At 63.0% G+C, this 18,262-nt stretch overlaps 1 protein-coding gene across 3 annotated transcripts; it reads right to left on the bottom strand.

Annotated features, from left to right (window-relative positions):
• Window positions 1-354: 354 nt before the first annotated feature.
• CPSF1 (cleavage and polyadenylation specific factor 1) lies at window positions 355-17,894 on the bottom strand. 3 transcript variants are annotated; one of them, XM_038760450.1, is made up of 36 exons: window positions 17,739-17,894; window positions 16,299-16,326; window positions 15,958-16,100; window positions 15,343-15,423; window positions 14,976-15,127; window positions 14,564-14,710; window positions 14,257-14,396; window positions 13,981-14,091; window positions 13,536-13,629; window positions 13,159-13,246; window positions 12,907-13,055; window positions 12,342-12,397; window positions 12,127-12,221; window positions 11,646-11,720; window positions 11,444-11,524; window positions 9,610-9,699; window positions 8,752-8,862; window positions 8,453-8,594; window positions 7,087-7,402; window positions 5,794-5,968; window positions 5,493-5,708; window positions 5,315-5,404; window positions 5,088-5,231; window positions 4,814-4,966; window positions 4,472-4,588; window positions 3,896-3,986; window positions 3,112-3,196; window positions 2,744-2,885; window positions 2,418-2,570; window positions 1,958-2,134; window positions 1,706-1,772; window positions 1,482-1,529; window positions 1,157-1,312; window positions 801-930; window positions 569-707; window positions 355-482 (listed from the first exon to the last, which is right to left on the bottom strand). In XM_038760450.1, the coding sequence occupies exons 1-36, from the start codon at window positions 17,892-17,894 to the stop codon at window positions 435-437; spliced, it is 4,386 nt and encodes a 1,461-aa protein (XP_038616378.1). In that variant the 3' UTR covers window positions 355-434. The 3 variants fall into 3 exon arrangements, with proteins under 3 accessions (XP_038616378.1, XP_038616379.1, XP_038616380.1); XM_038760451.1 differs by having other exon boundaries at window positions 12,342-12,393; window positions 12,915-13,055; XM_038760452.1 differs by lacking the exons at window positions 15,958-16,100; window positions 16,299-16,326; window positions 17,739-17,894 and adding an exon at window positions 15,893-15,957.
• Between the last annotated feature and the right edge of the window lie 368 nt (window positions 17,895-18,262).

Genomic DNA, 18,262 nt, shown 5'->3' with positions numbered 1-18,262 from the left:
CGTCTCTCTATGTTGCCAACTTGGACTTCCCAAGCGCTTAGTACAGTGCTCTGCACACAGTAAGCGCTCAATAAATACGATTGAATGAATTTATTAAGCGCTTACTATGTGCAAAGCACTGTTCTAAGCGCTGGGGAGGATACAAGGTGATCAGGTTGTCCCACGGGAGACTTCCAGTCTTAATCCCCATTTTACAGATGAGGGAACTGTGACTTGCCCAAAGTCACACAGCTGACAATTGGCCGGGCCGGGATTTGAACCCATGACCTCTGACTCCAAAGCCCGGGCTCTTTCCACTGAGCCTCGCTGGCCAGGCTCCACCCCCAATCACCCCCAAACACAGTTTTGACCATTTCTGTATTTTTTTTAAACAACTTAAGGAACCAGTTCAGTACAAAAAAAGGGAGGGGGGGGCTTGGGGGCAGATACCCCAATTAGAAGTGAGCCGTGACACGGTCGATCTCCAGCAAGTCGTCCAGGATCTGGGGGCGAAGAAGAAAGGCAAGTTAGGGGGGAGGTAAGAGCCCCCGAAGCCCCACCCGGGTCCACCCTGGGCCAAAAGGCTCACGATGTCGGGCGTGGTGCCGATCTTCTTGGCCAGCTCGGCCCGTTCCATGGTGCTCAGGTAGAGGTAGCGGTTGAGCAGTTCCCCGTCCAAGATGTTGCGCACTGCGTTCTGCAGGGTCCGCCGGTCCATGTGCAGCAGCCTGGGGACGAGGGACGCGCGGCGGTCAGGCCGCCGGGGGACCCGGGACCCGCCGGTGGGGGGGGGGGACCCGCCCCGGGGCCGTGCCACTGACCGGAAGGCACGGGGGTTTAGGCCGGCGTGGTGGGGCAGCATCGTGGTCAGCGCGTTCTGCAGCATGAGCAGGCGCCGGTACGTCTTCTCCTGCATGGGCAGCAGCAGTCCGATGCCCCCGTCCAAGGTGGCTGCGGGGGGGGAGAGAGGTCAGCAGAGCTTCAGCTCCCAAAGAGCAAGTGGCATCATCATCATCATCATCAATCGTATTTAATCATCTATTTATTGAGCACTTACTATGTGCAGAGCACTGTACTAAGCACTTGGGAAGTGCAAATTGGCAACATTTTGAGACAGTCCCTACCCAACAGTATCCACCCCCAACCCCACCAAGCCCAGCCCTTTTGGCCCCCGTACCAAACCAGGTGATGTGCTTGTTCTCCCAGACGATGGACTTTTTGCTGGGTCCTTCTGCCGCCCCGCGGCAGGGCGTCCGCCAGAAAGCGTTGACGTGGGCCCCAACGTGGAAGTCCGCCCGCCGTAGCAGCCGCATTCCCCCAAAACTCTCCTTGGCTGGGAGGGGAAGGACCCGGGACACTGGAGAGTCCCGCCTTCGGAGACCGTCCCACCCAGCCGCTCCTCCTCCTCCCCCTCTCACCCACCCCTGCCCCGGGAATCAGGCGGAGGCCCGGGACGACGGGATCCCAGCCCCGCTCCCTGCCGGGGTCATCCTGGTTCTTACCTTCAGGCAGGTACATGTAAACCATGAGATTGCGGTCCCGGTCAGACACTGTTGCGGGGGGCGAAAGGAGCACGGGTCAGGATCTTTCATTCGATCATATTTATCGAGCGCTTACTGTGTGCAGAGCACTGGACTGAGCGCTTGGGAAGTACAAATCCGCAACTTAAGTTTCCGCCGCCCCCGTGTGCTGCCCGAGCCCTAGAGGGGGAGGCCCTCTCACTGACCCAGGAAGCCGAGCTGGGCGTTGTCCACCATGAAGTCCACGCTGTAAACCTCCAAGGGCTTGGCATCCTGGGGAATCACCAGAGGGCCGGGACTGAGGGGCTCGTTCCCGCCCTGTCCGGCCCCCCGCAACGTCCTACACCCTTACGGGGTCTGGAGCTCGGGGGCCCAGTCTTGAGCGGGTTGATCCCGCAGAAGGCCAAGGCAGATGGCCAGCTCGGTGCCCCCCGACCCAAGGCCGGCCCCGTCCTCACTCGGCTGACGAGGCTCAGCGTCTTGCTCTCCTCCTGGTAGCGCAGCAGCGAGATGCTCTTCATGACGTCCGCTGCCAGGATGAAGTTCTTCACGCTGATCATCTGGTGGATGTAGAGCTGCGTGTCGATGAAGGCCATGCCCGTAAGCTCGCTGGCACGTAGCGACCACAGGAAAATCTAGGGGAGCGGAGCCAGGCGCAGTGTTAGGAAACCCCAGGACCGTCATGGAAAAATCCGGGGCGTTAGGGCACCTCTTGGTCTGGATGTCTAACCGCCTGCCCACGCCTGAATCGGCCCTCCAGCATCTACCATGCTGTGTGGGTGTGCCAACCAACCAATCGCTACTATTTACTGAGCACCTAAAAGGGGCACAGTGCTAGACTGAGTGCTTGGGAGAGGATAAAAGACTTCAGCTCCTCGCTCTGACCCGAGGCTCGGGCGGGCGGCACGCGGTCCTCACCTTCTGTCCGATGGCCGACACTAGGTAGCCATTGCAGTGGCACAGCGCCGTCACGGGGCCCTTCTGTTCCTTTTCGTAGAGAACCTTGAACTTGTTCTTGGTGAGGGGCTGCCCCGGCTCTGGCACCACCTCGATCACATCCATGATGAGGATCTGGAAGCACAGAGGGGACTCACTTCTCCCTTCCGGCCCAAGCCCCCGCCACGGGCCCTGCCTGGAGCGGTCCCCCCGCCTCCGCTCGTCCGCGGCAGCCCCTGCGCCCTACCCACCCACTACGCCGCTTCCCCGGGTTATCCTTGTCCCGGGAAACCGCCCGCGGGCCGTACCCGTCCCCGGCACGTGACTTCCTCCCCCTGCATGAGGCAGGTCCCGGCCGCCACGTAGCCCTTGAGGCCGGACACGGTCTCCTCGCTGCGCAGGGAAACCGTCTTCATGCACGTCACGTGCTCCCATTCCTCCAGCTCGATCCTGGAGGGCGGCGAGGGGGTGGGGAGAGAAGCCTTGAGGGCGGGTGGCCGACCGCAGGCCCACCCCTCGAACGGGGCAGACGGCAGAGCCCCGGGGCGGGCCGGGCCAGAGCCGCTGCCGCCGTTGGCCGAGCCCTGATTTCCAAGAGAGGGGTTCGGTCCTTGGTTTGACAGGAGGAAGGAGGTTGGGAGGACAAGGCAGAGAGGAATGGAGGCTGGCGTCCTACCTGGCGTTGGGAATGGCCTCCCAGCTCACGGGGGAGATGAGCTGGATGGAGAAAGCCTCCTGCAGTGGGTGGATGTAGCGCTCATCTGGGGAGTGATGAGGGAGGTGAGAGGAGAAGGGGCAGGGGGACAGAGAAACGGACACCATGCCCCCTCTCCCCAGGGCCCTCCTAATAATAATAATAATGGTGGCATTTATTAAGCGCTATGTGCAAAGCACTGTTCTAAGCGCTGGGGAGGTGACAAGGTGATCAGGTTGTCCCACGGGGGGCTCACAGTCTTCATCCCCGTTTTACAGATGAGGGAACTGAGGCCCAGAGAAGTGAAGTGACTTGCCCAAAGTCACACAGCTGACAACTGGCGGAGCCGGGATTAGAACAAATGCCCTCCGACTCCAAAGCCCGTGCTCTTTCCACTGAGCCACGCTGCTTCTCGCCTCCTACTCACCACGGCCCCCCAGGGCGCAGGGGTTAGCAGGTGAGGCGGGGGAAGCTGGACACCTGGCTCTCGCCTGCCAACACCGCTCGGCCTGTCCCCCCCATCCTCCTTAGACTTGCTCTCCAGCTGGAGAGGGCCTTCCCCACTAGCCCCCCTCCTCCCCTTCCACCCAAAACCGCTTCCCTGGGCTCCAAACTGCCACCTCCACGTTTTCCCGGGACCCCTTTCCCTATCCCCCCTGCTCCATTCCATTCGACTCGATCCAGTCTATCTGGAAGGCGGGGTCCTCGGACCCGTCCCGCGCCCCCGTCCCCCCTGCACCCGGGGCCTGGGGGTGGCCACACTCACCCCTCTCGATGGCTTCAAACTCCTTCTCCTCGCCCGTCATGCGCGGGATCCGGGTGCACAGCGTGTTGGAGCTGGTGGCCACGACATACACCTGGGACGGGGCAGGAGTTCGGGATCTCTGCTCTGGGGTCCCACATTTCGGTGGAGCGGGGGGGAGCCTATGGCTTTAGGGAGGGACTTGGGGGAGGAAACCCTCCAGCAGGGTCTGCGCCGAAATGATGCTCCTGCCGGCCCAGGTTGGGGCGGGACCATTCACTCATTCAATCGTATTTATTGAGCGCTTACGGTGTGCAGAGCACTGTACTAAGCGCTTAAGGGACCAGATGGGAAGCGGTAGGATCCCGCTGCTGTCCCGTGGGCTACTGGGAAGTGTAGTCTGGAGAATCCAAGGCTCATCCCCACAAGTGGGCTTCTTCCAGTCCGGGCTGGGCGCCTTTCACTCATTCCATCGTATTTACTGAGCGCTTTACTGAGCGCTTTCTGGCAGTATCTCCAATCAGGGGGCAGAGGGGAGCCAAACCAGGCCCGGACTGGGGTTGGGGGTGGGCCCAGGGTGCAGGAGGTTGGGGCTCTGACCTTCGATTCGACGTGATAGGCCACGTAATGGGCAGTGCAGCGCAGTGGGATCTTGCGGACGGGCCACGGGGCGTCGTAGGAGAGATAGGCCGGCAGGACGCTGATCCGCAGCTCTCCCTGCGGGCACGGGGTGAGGAGCCTCAGCCAAACATGGGAGCCGGGAGATGGGGGGTCGGCACCCCCAACACACGCACGCGTCCAAGCGTGGCCTCACCGACGTCGGCCCTCGGGCACCCCCGGCCCGGTTCGGTTCCCCTCCTCCGGGCCCACCCGTCCCTGAGGAAGCCGAGGACTCCCCCTCCCCTCCCGGCGCCGGGAGGGGAGGCCGGGCGGTCGCCGTACCTGTCTGTTGAAGTAGAGGAAGCCCTTGGGGCAGTTGACGTTGTGGAAGGGGGCGAAGGAGTCGATGAGGCCGTCGATCGTCATGGGGTGCAGCCGCAGGGCCCCTCGCGCGGTGACCAGGAGCCAGTGCGGGGAGGGCCCGCAGATGAACACCTGGCAGGGGGAGGGATCGGCCGGCTCGGCCCCTTCCGCGGGCCCGCCTCTGGCTCCGGCCCCCAGCCCTCTAGACCCCTGCCAGCCTTGACCCCGGCCTCCCCCCGGGGCCCCCGCTGACCCCCGAGTAGCCGTAGATGTCCTCAAAGTAACGGAACCGGGCCACCCGGCCCCGGGGCCCGGCTCCCTCCTCGCCCCCGCCGCTCTCCGGCTTCTTCTTGGACGGCTTCGGTTTCTTCTCCCGGAAGTTGATGTTGTGGGGGACCTGCGGGGAGAGCGGGGCTGGGTGGGGCGAGCCCGGACAGCGGGGCTCGGCCGGTCAGGGGGCGGGGGCGGGGGGTCCGGTACCTTCTTGAACCGCACTTTGAGGTTGCTCTGGCCGAGCTGCGAGTCGTGGGCGAAGGCCTCGTAGATGAGCAGCTCCTGGTCCACGTGAACCTGGGGCGGGCGGGGGACGGGGTGGGGAGACTTGGCTCGGGCCCCGCCTGCCGCCCCTCCCCGGCCCCCTCTGCCCCGGCCCCCTCACCAGCAGGTAGGGGCGAGTCTGACGGTTGCCCAGGGCGACCAGCAGCACCTCCTTGACCAGCGGCAGCTCGCCTTGGCGGGCTGGCTCCTCCTTCTTGGCCTCGGCCTGGGCGGCGGAGGCGGCGGGCTGCCCGAAGGAGCTGTCCACCAACACCCGCTGCCCCATGGGGAAGTTTTTGACCAGGAAAACCAGGCGCCACTCGGGGAGCTGGTAGATCTGAGGGAGAGGGTGGGAACGACGGGATGAGATGGGGAGAGGGCATCGGGAGAGGCCGGGCCGGACGGAGGGAGTCGGCTGGTACCTCCATGGCTCCGTTATCGCGCGCCAAAAGGCACCAGTGGGTGGGCTCCGCCCGATACTGGGGGGCATCGCGGTCGGCGGGGGGCAGGCTGCTGCGGCGCGGCTCGTCGCGGCTCGGGCTGAACAGGGAGCTGGAGTCGCCGTACAGCATCTCCTCCTCGTCGTCCACTGTGTGGCTGGAGGAACGGGCGGGGAGGTCACGGATGGGTGGGCGCGCCCCACGCGTACCCTAGCCCGCGGGCTCCGCCACCAGTCCGCCCCGGCGGGTCACCGGGGGCTTTGGGCCGCAGCCCCGCTGTCCTGGACTCCCTTGGAGCCCCACACCCAGTTGGGATGGGGGGAAGGACCGAGGCCGGTTCAGTCCCGAGGCCTCGCTGGGGCTCAGTGACCGGGCACTACCCACGAGTTGGTGGGCAGGAGAGCCCGGCTGCCCCTCAGGGCCGGTGCCAACTGCCGGGGGCAGCCTCCCTCCCCACCGCCCGACGTCACGGGGAGCACCGCGCGCCCGCGCAACTGTAACAACAGCCCCGGGGCCGCCGCCAGCTCACAGTGGGCAGGGAACGTCTCTGTTACATTGTTAAAGTGTCCTCTCCCAAGCGCTCAGTACAGTGCTCTGCACGGAGTAAGCGCTCAATAAATACGACTGACTGACTGACTGAGAGGTGTCCTGTCCCAGGCCTATATAATGGGTCCACGGGCCGCCTGTTAATCTGAACTTGTTTCATCGTATTTGTATTTTATTCGCTAGCGGTGTTCCTTCTCCACTTAGCCTGGAGCCCTGTGATGACGTCCGCCACTCACCCTAGGGCGGTGCCGAGTGTTTTCCACCCAGTAAGCGCTTAACATTCATTCCATCGTATCTACTGAGCGCTCACTGTGTGCAGAGCACTGTACTAAGCGCTTGGGAAGTACAAGTTGGCAACATATAGAGACGGTCCCTACCCAACAGTGGGCTCGCAGTCTAGAAGATGTACATGCTAACAGGTGTTACGGCGACGGTCCGCAGCGCGTGGACGGGCCGGTTCACCCGAGACCACATCCACCCCTTCTGCCAATGTCGCGGTGGCAACGGTTTCCTACTCCGGCCACTTCCCTCCTCTCAATCCACCACTTTTATTTATTGAGCGCTTACTGCGTTCTAAGCTCCTCGCCTTCTCCCTCACCCCTCGACCTCCCTCTCGTCACTCCCCGGTCTCCGGCCCGTTCCCCGGTTGCTTTTCCCCAGCCCGCAGGCCGGCCCCCTCTCCCGCCCGCTCCGATCCCCCTCTCCCCGGCCCCGGAGGGTCGGCGACACCTGAGTTCCTGCAGCAGGGGCTCCGCCTCGCTCTGGCCACGCAGGTTGGGGTCGTCGCGGGGGCCGGAGGCTCGGCTCTCGGTGGTGAACATGCCGCTCACGTCCCGGTACACGCACAGAGCGATCACCTTCGACTGGGAGTGCAGCGGGGGCTTATGCAGGGCCAGGCGGTGGGTCCGGCCGCCGTACGAGTCGCTCTTGAGCAGGAACATGGTGACGTGGCCCTCGGCGCTCATGATGACCACGTAGGGGTCGGCCACGGCACACTGCACGATGGGGGAGCCCAGGTCCACGGGGATGAAATGCAACTGGTTCACTGGGGGTGGGGGACAGAAAACGCCACTGACATCGGTCGCCCATCCTCCCAGGCTTCCCAAAGCCTCGCGGAACCCGGCCTCTCTCCCCAGTGCCTCCCGAGCTCAGCGCCGGCTCCCGGCCGCCTGGAAGCCGGGTCTAGTGGGGATAGGGAGGAGCTGTGGGCCCATTCTATTTATACATATTTACTATCCCATTTATTTAATTTTGTTAATATTCATTCATTCACTCGATCGTATTTATTGAGCGCTTACTGTGTGCAGAGCACTGGACTAAGCGCTTGGGAAGTCCAAGTTGGCAACATATAGAGGCGGTCCCTACCCAACAGCGGGCTCACAGTCTAGGAGGGGGAGACAGACAACAAAACAAAACATAGTAACGAAGTAAAATAAATAGAATAAATATGTACAAATAAGAGTAATAAATCCGTACATATACACATATATACAGGTGATATACATATATACAGGTGATATGTTAATATGCTTTGTTTTGTTGTCTGTCTCCCCCTTCTAGACTCTGAGCCCGTTGTTGGGTAGGGACCGTCTCTACATTTTGCCAACTTGTACTTCCCGAGCGCTTAGTACAGTGCTCTGCACACAGTAAGCGCTCAATAAATACGATTGATTGATTGATATGTTAGTATGTTTTGTTTTGTTGTGGCTCCTCCTTCTAGACTGTAAGCCCGTTGTTGGGTAGGGACCGTCTCTACATGTTGCCAACTTGTACTTCCCAAGCGCTTAGTACAGTGCACACAGTAAGCGCTCAATAAATACGATTGAATGAATGAATGAATTGCCTCCATGGAACCTGAGGCCCCAGACCCCAGGGGATGCTGGGAAGGCACACGGCATCAGCCCCAGGAAGACCAAAGGGGTCCCTGGAGGTCAGCTGGGGGGCCCAATCAGGCGACACGGAAAAGGTTTGGCCTTGGCGGGGGTCTCCCCAGCCTCAGCCCTCATGACCCCGCAGTGGGAAACGGACGGGGCGACCCTGCGGCCCCCCGCCCGTCTACCCCCAACACCCCAGCACCCGACGGGGGGGGCCCCACCTCCTTCCAGCAGGCGCAGGCCGAGGGGCGAGACCTGCACGATGTAGCGGTCGTCGCCGATGTTGCCGGCGTAGACGGTGGGGCCCTGGGTGGCGAAGCCGCTTGTGTCCAGCTCCATTATCTCCTGCCCCGTCTGCAAGATCTGGACGACAGACACGAGGAGGGGAGGGTTTAAAGCTCCCAAACCCCCAGGCCCAAACACTCCGCCCCGCACGGCAGCGGGGTCCAAACTGGGGAGCAGTAGTGATGGGCCACCCCACTCCACCTCCCGTCAATTCCTTCCAAACCCGCGCCCTCACCATGGTAGAGTCTTCCCGGCTCAGGATCAGAAAGCCGTGTCTCTTCCCATCATCTTCTGGTTCGGGTGGGGGGGGTTCACTCTCAGCTCCTTCCCCCTTGGGGCTATCACCCTGGGGACAGAGACCGGGGAGATGGGACCAGATAAGAGAAATGAAGGCCTGACTGGGTTGGGAAAAAGGAGGAAGGATGGGGGACAGGAAGAAGGGATAAGGGAGATGGTGGAGCTACACGGGTAGGGGAAGGAAAAAGAAAGGGAGTGGGAAGAGGAGAACGATGGAAAAAACAGAAGGGAAATGGAGAGTAGGGAGACAACTCTCATCTTTCCAAGAGATGCCAAGGGGCTCCCTAATAATAATAATAATAACGGTATTCGTTAAGTGCTTACTATGTGCAAAGCACTGTTCTAAGCGCTGGGGAGGTTACAAGGTGATCAGGTTGTCCCACGGGGGGCTCACGGTTTTAATCCCCATTTTCCAGATGAGGGAACTGAGGCCCCGAGGAGTTAAGTGACTTGCCCAAAGTCACACGGCTTTCAGTTGGTGGAGCCGGGATTTGAACCCATGACCTCTGACTCCAAAGCCCGGGCTCTTTCCACTGAGCCACGCTGCTTGGACCTGGGACCCCAAGGAGGAAGGAGGGGAGGGAAGGAGAGAGGGGTGGAGAGAGGGAGAGAGAGAAAGATATGTTCTGGAGGGGGGAGAGGGAAGGAAAAAGGGTGGTAGGAGGGAGAAGGAGAGGAGGAGGGAGGCTCTGGAGGGGACACTGGGGTGGAGGGGAGGCGGGACAGGGAAGCACTTAGTACAGTGCTCTGCACGCACTAAGTGCTCAATAAATACGACCGAGTGAAGGGCCCTGACCTCCTCCTTGCGCACAGGTGCGATGACCGTCCACATGTCGTAGCAGCCGGGCAGCTCAAAGGTCGTCACCACTTGCGGTCGGATGCTCTTCTGCAGCGTGAGGGAGCCGGGTCGGGAGGGGCGAGAAGGAGGAGAAGGAGGAGGAGGAGGAAGGCTCAGCCAGGCCACCATCTCCATCCCCCCGGGACTGGACTCCATCCCCAGACTGCGCCCTGGCCGGTTCTCCTCAGGGTGAGCGAGGCGGGCTGGAGCGGGGCTTTCCTAAGGCATTGCTGGGCTTTGGAGGACCGCGTGCCGATGGCAGTGGGGGGCCCCTGGGGCCAAGACGGCTACTGGGGCACCAGCACCAGACCTATGGCATACCCTCCCCGCCACGACCTTCGCGATAATAACCACTGTGGCATTTGTGAAGCGCTTGCTATGTGCCAGGCGCTGTTCTAAGCACTGGGGTGATACAAGCCAATCGGGCTGGACCCAGTCCCCGTCCCATATGGGGCTCACGGTCTTAATCCCCATTTTACAGACGAGGGAACCGAGGCACCGAGAAGCGAGGTGACTTGCTCTCATCTATCTCACCACCGAGCCCTTTCCCATATCCTCCTTCTAGCTTACACTTTCCTCCCCTTCCATATATGCCAGAGCACCCTTCTCCCCACCTTCAAAGCCTTATTCATTACTTGTACATACCTATTCTTTTTATTTTATTTTGTTAGTATGTTTGGTTTTGTTCTCTGTCTCCCCCTTTTAGACTGTGAGCCCACTGTTGGGTAGGGACTGTCTCTATATGTTGCCAACTTGTACTTCCCAAGCGCTTAGTACAGTGCTCTGCACACAGTAAGCGCTCAATAAATACGATTGATTGATTGATTGATTATTCAAATCACATCTTCCCCAGGAGACCTTCCTCAATTAACCCCTCTTTCCCCTAACTCCTTCTCCCTCCTGCACTGCCCGCGGACTTGGACCTGCATTCATTTGCTCATTCAATCATATTTATTGACTGCTTACTGTGCGCAGGAGCACCGTACTAAGCGCTTGGAAAGTTCGATTCAGCACCATATAGGGATAATTCCTGCCCAACAACAGGCTCACAGTCTAGAAGGGGGGAGACAGACAACAAAAGTAAACTAGCATCAATATATGTAAACAGAACTATACACACACACCATTAATAAAATACATAGGGTGATAAACATGTACATATATACACAAGTGCAGTGGAGTGGGGAGAGGGTTAGAGCAGAAGGAGCGAATCGGGGCGATGGGGAGGGGAGGAGCAGCAGAGGGAAAGGGGGGCTTCGTAGGCCCTTGACATTAACCCTCTCCTCAGTCCCACAGCACTTATCAATCAATCAATCGTATTTATTGAGCGCTTACTGTGTGCAGAGCACTGTACTAAGCGCTTGGGAAGTCCAAGTTGGCAACATATACACGTATATGTACATCCACAATTCATTTTAATGGCCGTCTCTCCCTTTAGACCGTAAGCTTCTTGTGAGCAGGGACTGTCTATTGATTTTTTTTGCATCGTATCCTCCCAAGTGCTTATCATCACAGCACTCTGTCCGCAATAAGCACTCAATAAATACCACCGATTGGTCCTCGCCCAGAGCTCTTTCCCATCTCCTCCACCTTAGTTCCCACCCCACGCCTCCCGGCCCCTCACTCCCTTCCCCGGGCTCCCCAGTCCGTGGGGAGACCTTGGCCCCCCGAACGACTCCCCGATATTGCCTCCTAGCTACCCCGGCCCCCATCCCCACCCCGCACCCCTGGCAGCACGGAAAGCCCCAGCCCCACCCGCGGTCTGCGCGGCCCCGCCAGCCGCCAGCCTCACCTGCAGGACGGACAGTGCCCCGTTCTTTCCGTAGCCCGAGCAAACCACAATCTCCAGGTCAGGCTCGGGGCTGTTCTGGAACTGCCGGGCGAGAGGGGAAGGCGGGGAGGGGACGTTCGGTGAGCGGCTCCCTCCTCGGACCACCAAGGCCTGCCCCATCTCCAGCTCTATCAGGCCTCCGGTGCCCCCGAGGGCCACCTACCTCCTCGGACAGGAAGGCCGGCTCCCCCATGGCAGCGTTGGCACAGGGACCGATGTTCAGGATACTGTCGCACACCTGAGTGGAGGGGGAGTGGACCCGGGTGGGTCGTCGGAGAATTCAGACCGGGTCGTTAACCGTACATTCTGATAAGCACCGAGTCCTGCTCGGTCCCCCCGGAGACAATCCCCCTATAAACTGTAAGCTCACGGTGGGCAGGGATGGGGTCTTCCAACTCTATCGTGTTGTACTTTCCCATTCGCTCAGTACAGTGCCCTGCGCACGATGAGGCCTCGATAAACGGGATCGGTTGACTAACGGATGGGTGGACGAGGGAATTTTGGGGGAGGAGGCACGGCAGGCCTGGGAACTGGGAGGGCAGGGGCGGGGAAGGGGAACCGGATGCAGTGGCGTCCGCTGGGACCCCGGGGAGGGAACGGGAAGGAGGGGGATAAAAGGGCAGAGGAGTGTCCGTGGCCCTCACCTCGAAGGAGTAGGTGGCCAGCTGGGTGCCGGACTGGGCCTCGCTGCCGTACACCTCGATCTCGTCCACCTCGTCCTGCGCGGCCGACTTTCCCCCTGGAACCCAGGCCCCTCCGGCTCAGGCCCGCCCCGGGCTCCGACCGCACCCCCCCCCCCCCCCAGCCCCCCGTTAACCTGCCGCCACCCCCGACCCCTCCGGCGGGGCCCGGCTCCTACCCGCCCAGCCAAGTGCTTGCTCTACGCGCTTCTTCTTGACAGGGGGCTCCTCCTGGGGACACAGAGAGGGGAGGGGTCGTGGCGGGGCCAGAAGCAGCCTTGACTTGGTCCCGCTCCCCCAACCCGAGCCCAGATGCCTTCCTTCCCCGTCACTCCCGGCCCGGGCTCCAGGCCTCCAAGTCTGACTGGGGACGGCCAGCTGGCTGCCGGGCCCGCGTTCCTGCGTCTGTGCGGCCAGATCGGGTCAGTACAGACTCCAACCTGGCTGAGTGGGGCCTGGGTTCTAATCCTCCCCGCCCTCCAGGCACATCTATTTTGGGCGCTGGGACTGAAGGGAACGAGGTCGGAGACTGGGGGACCGCTGGCCCAGAAGTGAGCCCGGATATGGGCTGAGCTGAACCGCTGCAGCTCTTTCACTGGACAGGCATCGGGGCCCCCGAGATGGCCCGGCCGTCCACTCAAAGCGGGAGGGAAAGCGGGCGGGAAAACGGGGGGATGGGTGCGGGGAGGGGAAAGACGGGGGCCCGGCCGGGCTAGGGCTCCGGGGTTGGAGGAGTCGGGGGCCCCACTGACCTGCTTGTCCACCCCGGATTCCCGGGCTGGCTCCCGGGCACTGCCCGCGGGGGGTTCCTGCAGCTTCTCCGTGTACTTGAGCAGCAGCGAGTTGCCGAGACGGGAACCCAAGAACAGGTACCCGGGCTCCATGGTGATCATCTAAGGGACGGCGGGGCCGATCCAACTCATTAGCCGCCCCCGGGCCTTCCCTTCACCCAGCCGGCCCCCGCTCGGCCCCCCCCCGGGCCCGCAGGGCACTCACGCAGGTGGTGAGGACGCTGGCGGCGGCCCTGTCGAAGTGGAAGGACCGGACGCTGCGCATGCCGTCCGTGATGAGGGTCAGGACGTAGCTGGGGAGAGAGGGGGTGAGACAGGAAGGGAGAGAGGGCGGTGAAAGGGGCTGGTGTCATTGGGGTTCGTTGGGGCCCGAGGTGGGCCCTCGGCCTTGTCTTTCTGTAGGATGGTCCTGAGGCAACATAGAAGATGGCCCTGGGGCTGGGAGGGAGGAGTGGACGGGGTCCCCAGGGGTGTGGGACGGACAGGGGAGGAGGGCCTTTTGGGGGTGGGAACCTGGACCACGGGCAAGTAGGAACGGACTGTGGACCGGGGGAATGACAGGGGAGGACCCGGGATACTCACATCTCCCCGCCCTTGAGCGAGATGACCATTTTGTCATAGGAGATGAAGGCCGCCTGGGCACAGTCCAGCGTGATCCTCACCCCGTCGTGCAGACCTGGGAGAAGGCAAGGAGAAGAAGTGGAGCCAAGACAGAAGGGCAGGGGTGGGCCTGGGGTCTGGTCACGCTCCGGGAACACAGAGGCTTTGAAGGGGGTAAAAAGGAGGCCGAGGGGGCAAGAGATAGAGGCAAGCTGGGCACAGCTGGCGGGACGGGAAGAGAAGCCCAGGGCAGTGGGATGGAGGGACAAGCCCGGTCTGACTGGAAGCGGGCAGGAAACCCCAACGGCCCAAAGGTTACGGTGAACTACCTCCCGCTCCCAATCCTCGAGCCCACCAGGCCCTCCTCGGACCCCCGCCCCCATCCCAGCGCCCGCCCGCCCCCGCCTTCGGTCGCGTCAGGGCTCACGCAGGGGGAAGGCCGTGGTGCCGGCGGTCAGGCTGTTGAGGGAGACGCCGTACGGGGGGACGCTCTGGTTCAGGTAGAGCAGCGAGTTCACGGCGAAGATCACCACTCCGCCTGGGGAGAGATGGAGAGTTGGCGGGGGGAGGGTCTGAGAGGAGAGGTTTGGGGGGACGAGCCGGCCACCTCCCCCCGCCCAGCCAAATCGGCTCCCACTGGGGCAGGGGAGAAGCGGGCAGAGCCCAGCTGTCGGATCCCGGCGCCCCCGGGGCTCCTCCTCACCGATGGGCTTGGGCACGGCCAGCGCCTGGGTGCAGTCGAAGGGCAGGCTGGTGAGGGACCAGATGACCGGATGGACCTTCTGCAGGATGTTGAGCGAGATGGCCACGATGGAGCAAGTGTCCTGCCGCACGGCCACCCGCCTGGGCCAACAGAGGCAAGGAGGGGGAAGGTCTTAACCGGGGGGCGGCCAGGGGGAAACAGAGTCCGAGCCAGACCGGCTTGGGCTTCAAGGGGCAGGAAGGGTGAGAACGAGGCAGGGGTGGACAACGAGGGGACGGAGGGACGAGGGGGGGGGGGGTGGCCGCACCCAGGCCAGGTCTGGTTGGGCTCGTAGAGGATCAGGAGGGTGGGCTCGTAATAGCCGTGCAGGAACTGAAGGTCAATGATGTTGAGCAGTTTCTCATCCAACGCCCGCACGTCGATGATGTAGCTGGGTAAAAAACTCGACTTCTGCCTGGAGGAGGAAAGCAGGGGCAGGGTGGAGGTGTCACTGGGCAGTCGGGGCCGGGCGGACGGGGCCCGGGAAGATGGGGAGGTGACAGGTGGCGGGGTCTCTCCTCCCCGCCGGCCCACAGGACTTTTCTCCTCTCCCTCAATTTCCTCCCACCCGCGAGATCCCCAACTGTAGGCCTCTCGGCTCCCCCTCGCCGCCCCCCTCGCAAGGCCCCCGCTGCTCCTCGGCCGGGCCGGCCCTCTCCTCCTCCCCCCCCGCAACGTACCCCTCCCCGACGGGCCCCTCGTGCTCCTCGGCCAGGCTCTCCCTGCGGAAGGGCAACACGACGAGCCGGGTCCCGTAGATCAGCATCACGGCGCAGCGTCCGTCAGGGTCCACCCGAACCCGGGGGATGTGCACGTTCTGGACAAACCCGTCCTGCGGCGGGCGACGGGACAGACCGTCAGGGAGCCGGCGAGCTGGGGGCTACTGAATCCTTCCCGTGGACCCTGGGCTCCCCGCCCACCCCCGGGGACGGGCCTGAGGAGGTGCGGGAGTCCCCCGTCGACACAGGGACGTGTGTGCGGAGGGGAACGAATGTCGGGGGGCTCAGGGCCGGCGCGGGTGAGGGAAGGGCCAGCATAGGGACTCACCCGCAGCTCTGGCTCCTCAAAATAATGCAGGGAGAGAGTCTTCAGGTCATGGGTGCCGGGGTCATACTCCACCACAGACAGCTGCCAAGGGAACGGAGGTTATCCGTCAGTCCCAGCCCACTCTTCCCAGGGGCTGAGCTCTGCCCTTTTAGACTGTGAGCCCACTGTTGGGTAGGGACTGTCTCTATGTGTTGCCAATTTGTACTTCCCAAGCGCTTAGTACAGTGCTCTGCACATAGTAAGCGCTCAATAAATACGATTGATGATGATGATGATGCCCTCTGAGGCCTCCGACCACCACGCACGCACGCCTCGGCGACCTCCTCCCCCACTTCCTTATCACTCTGCCCTCCCACCTCAGTTTCTGCCTGTTGTCCCCGCCCTAAACCTGTCCAAAAATAGGAGGATCCAGGTGTCTGCCAGCCTGGGCCCTCCTGGTGGGGGGCAGAGCCTGGGCCGCCATCTAACAGAGACCCCAGATATCTGGCCCAGGGCTCTGTCCCTCGACGGGGAATCGGTATTAGCCGACGGGTAGGCGCTCCCACCCGACCTGGCTTCCAGGGTGGGCCTCCAGTTGCCGTTAGAGGCTTCTTCCCTTCCCACCGTGGCAGGCACCTTGGCATCCTTGAAGCTGAGCAGCAGGGCATCGCGCTTGGCCCCGGCGAGCTGGACGCTGGCCATGGACATGACGTTGCCAAAGAAAGAGAAGGAAGCCACCAGCTCCAGCTTCTCTCGGTGCTCTCGGGGAGCCTTGCCATCTATGGGGAGAGGAGGAAGAGGGAGGAGTGAGAAGCAGGGAGTCGGCCCTTGCCCGTCGGCTCCCCTGCCCCCGTGCCGGGCGTCGGGGGGAGGGCTCCGAAGGCTCGCGATCCCTCAGTCCCATCGCTCAGCCCAGGGCCCAGCCCCACCATGCCCTGCCCGCCCCCGTCCCTCCCCACGGGCCCCCGGCCCCTCACCTGGATTCCTATCACTCTTGGTCGCTGACTGGGGAAGAAAAGACAAGGTTGCCAAGAGGAGAAAATTCTCCCCTCCCTCCCTCCTTCCCCGGGACGCATCTCGGAGCCCTCTGCCCCGGCCTGGCCAGAGGGGTCTCAGTCAGGAGGCTGATCCCAGCTTTCAGAGTGGGAGTAGCAGCAGCAGTAGACCATTTATTAAGCTCTTACTGGGCACAAAGCACTGTACTAGGCACTCAGTACAGTGCTCTGCACGCAGTAAGCGCTCAATAAATACGATTGAATGAATGAACTGGGAGGGGATACGTAGGTGGGAATTGGAGCCGGTTCCCGTCCCTTGGAGGCAGCCAGGGGCCAAAGGGGATCCAACCTCCAGCCCAGTGGCTGGGGAGAGGGGCTCGGCGCAAATCACACCTGGTGGCACTGGCCCTGACTGACAGGCCGTGCCCAAGCCCATCGGTGAGGAAGAGCCCCGGGGGCGCCGGGATCCCGACAGCTGGGCTCTGCCCGCTTCTCCCCTGCCCCAGTGGGAGCCGATTTGGCTGGGCGGGGGGAGGTGGCCGGCTCCTTCCCCCAAGCCTCTCCTCTCAGACCCACCCCTCCGGCCAACTCTCCATCTCCCCGGGGTCGGGGCTGGGGGCTGACACCTTCACCCCTGTGCTCACACCTGATGGCACTCACTCACCCACACTGATGGGCAACTACCCCACGCCCCACCCCATTCCGCGCCATCCCCTCAGCCCTTCACCCACCCCCCTCCCCCTCCCCCTTCTCCCCAACCCCCACCTCCCTTCCACCCCACCCCCGTCCCCCCTCCACCCCTTTCCCTCTCCTCCCTCCACCCCTTCTCTCCCTCCACTCCCTCTCCTCTCTGCCCCTTCCCCTCTCTCCCCCTACCCCTTTTCTCCTCCCTAACCCCCTTCTCCTCTCCCCCTCCACTCCTTCTCTCCCCCCACCCCCTCCTTCTCTCCCCCCACCCCTTCTCTCCCTCCTACCCTCTTCCCCCTCCCCCTCCAGCCCCTCTCCCCCCACCCCTTTTCTCCTCCCTACCCCCTTCTCCTCTCCTCCTTCCCCCTTCCCCTCTCCCTCCACCCCTTCCCCTCCCTTCCCTCCACCCCCCTCTCCCCTCCCTCCACCCCTTCTCTCCTCCCTAAACCCCCTTCCTCTCTCTCCCTCCACTCCTTCTCTCCCTCCTACCCTCTCCCCCAGCCCCTCTCCCCCCACCCCTTCCCTCCCTCCACCCCTTCTCTCCTCCCTACCTTCTTCCCCACCCCTTCTCTCCTCCCTCCACCCCCTTCCCCTCTCTCCCCCCACCCCTTCTCTCCTCTCTACCCCCTCTCTCCCCTCCACCCCTTCTCTCCCCCCACTCCCTCTCTCCCCCCCACCCCCTTCCCCTCTCTCCCCAAACCCCCTCTCCCCCCCCCCTCTCCCTCCCCCGGTGACCTCGGCGGCGGCGGGGGCGGCGTGGTGGAGCCTGTAGACGTAGAGCTGGGAGGTCCCGGCCACCACCAGGTTGCGCTCGGCGCTGCCGAAGAAGTTGCAGTACATGGAGAACTCCACCCCCGTCGGCGGGTGCGCCTGCTTGTACACGGCGTACATCGCCGCGCCGGGAGCCCCGGGGAGGGGCGGGGGCGGGCGGGGGGAAACCGACACACAGACGGACACAGACAGACGGACACACAGACAGACACACCGACACGGACGGAGGGAGGGACGGAGGGAGGGAGGGAGGGCGCGGGGCCCACCACCGCCACGGGGCCGCCGGGGGCCGCCAGGGGGCGCGCGCGCGCGTTCTCACTGCGCCTGCGCACCGCCGGCGGCGCGGCGCCGAACTCCGGCCGGCCGGGACCCCGACTCCCCGGCACCGACGTTCCGGCCCTCGCGCGCCCCCTCCAGGACGCCGAGACCATCGCCCGGACCGCCAGCGGCCCCTGGGGGCCGGACCGGGAACCGCGGCCCCCTTTTTT

The sequence above is a fragment of the Tachyglossus aculeatus genome, chromosome 18 (genome assembly GCF_015852505.1).
Source record: "Tachyglossus aculeatus isolate mTacAcu1 chromosome 18, mTacAcu1.pri, whole genome shotgun sequence".
NCBI classification, from domain to species: domain Eukaryota; kingdom Metazoa; phylum Chordata; class Mammalia; order Monotremata; family Tachyglossidae; genus Tachyglossus; species Tachyglossus aculeatus.
This window is presented reverse-complemented; position numbering and strand designations above follow the sequence as displayed.

Excerpts from the sequence above, each read along its gene's own strand:
- CPSF1 (XM_038760450.1), bottom strand. The coding sequence starts at position 17,894 with ATGTACGCCGTGTACAAGCAGGCGCACCCGCCGACGGGGGTGGAGTTC. Across the intron at positions 15,424-15,957 it reads TCAGCTTCAAGGATGCCAAG|CTGTCTGTGGTGGAGTATGA; the intron begins GTGCCTGCCACG and ends TTCCCTTGGCAG. Across the intron at positions 4,967-5,087 it reads ACATCTACGGCTACTCGGGG|GTGTTCATCTGCGGGCCCTC; the intron begins GTCAGCGGGGGC and ends TCCCCCTGCCAG.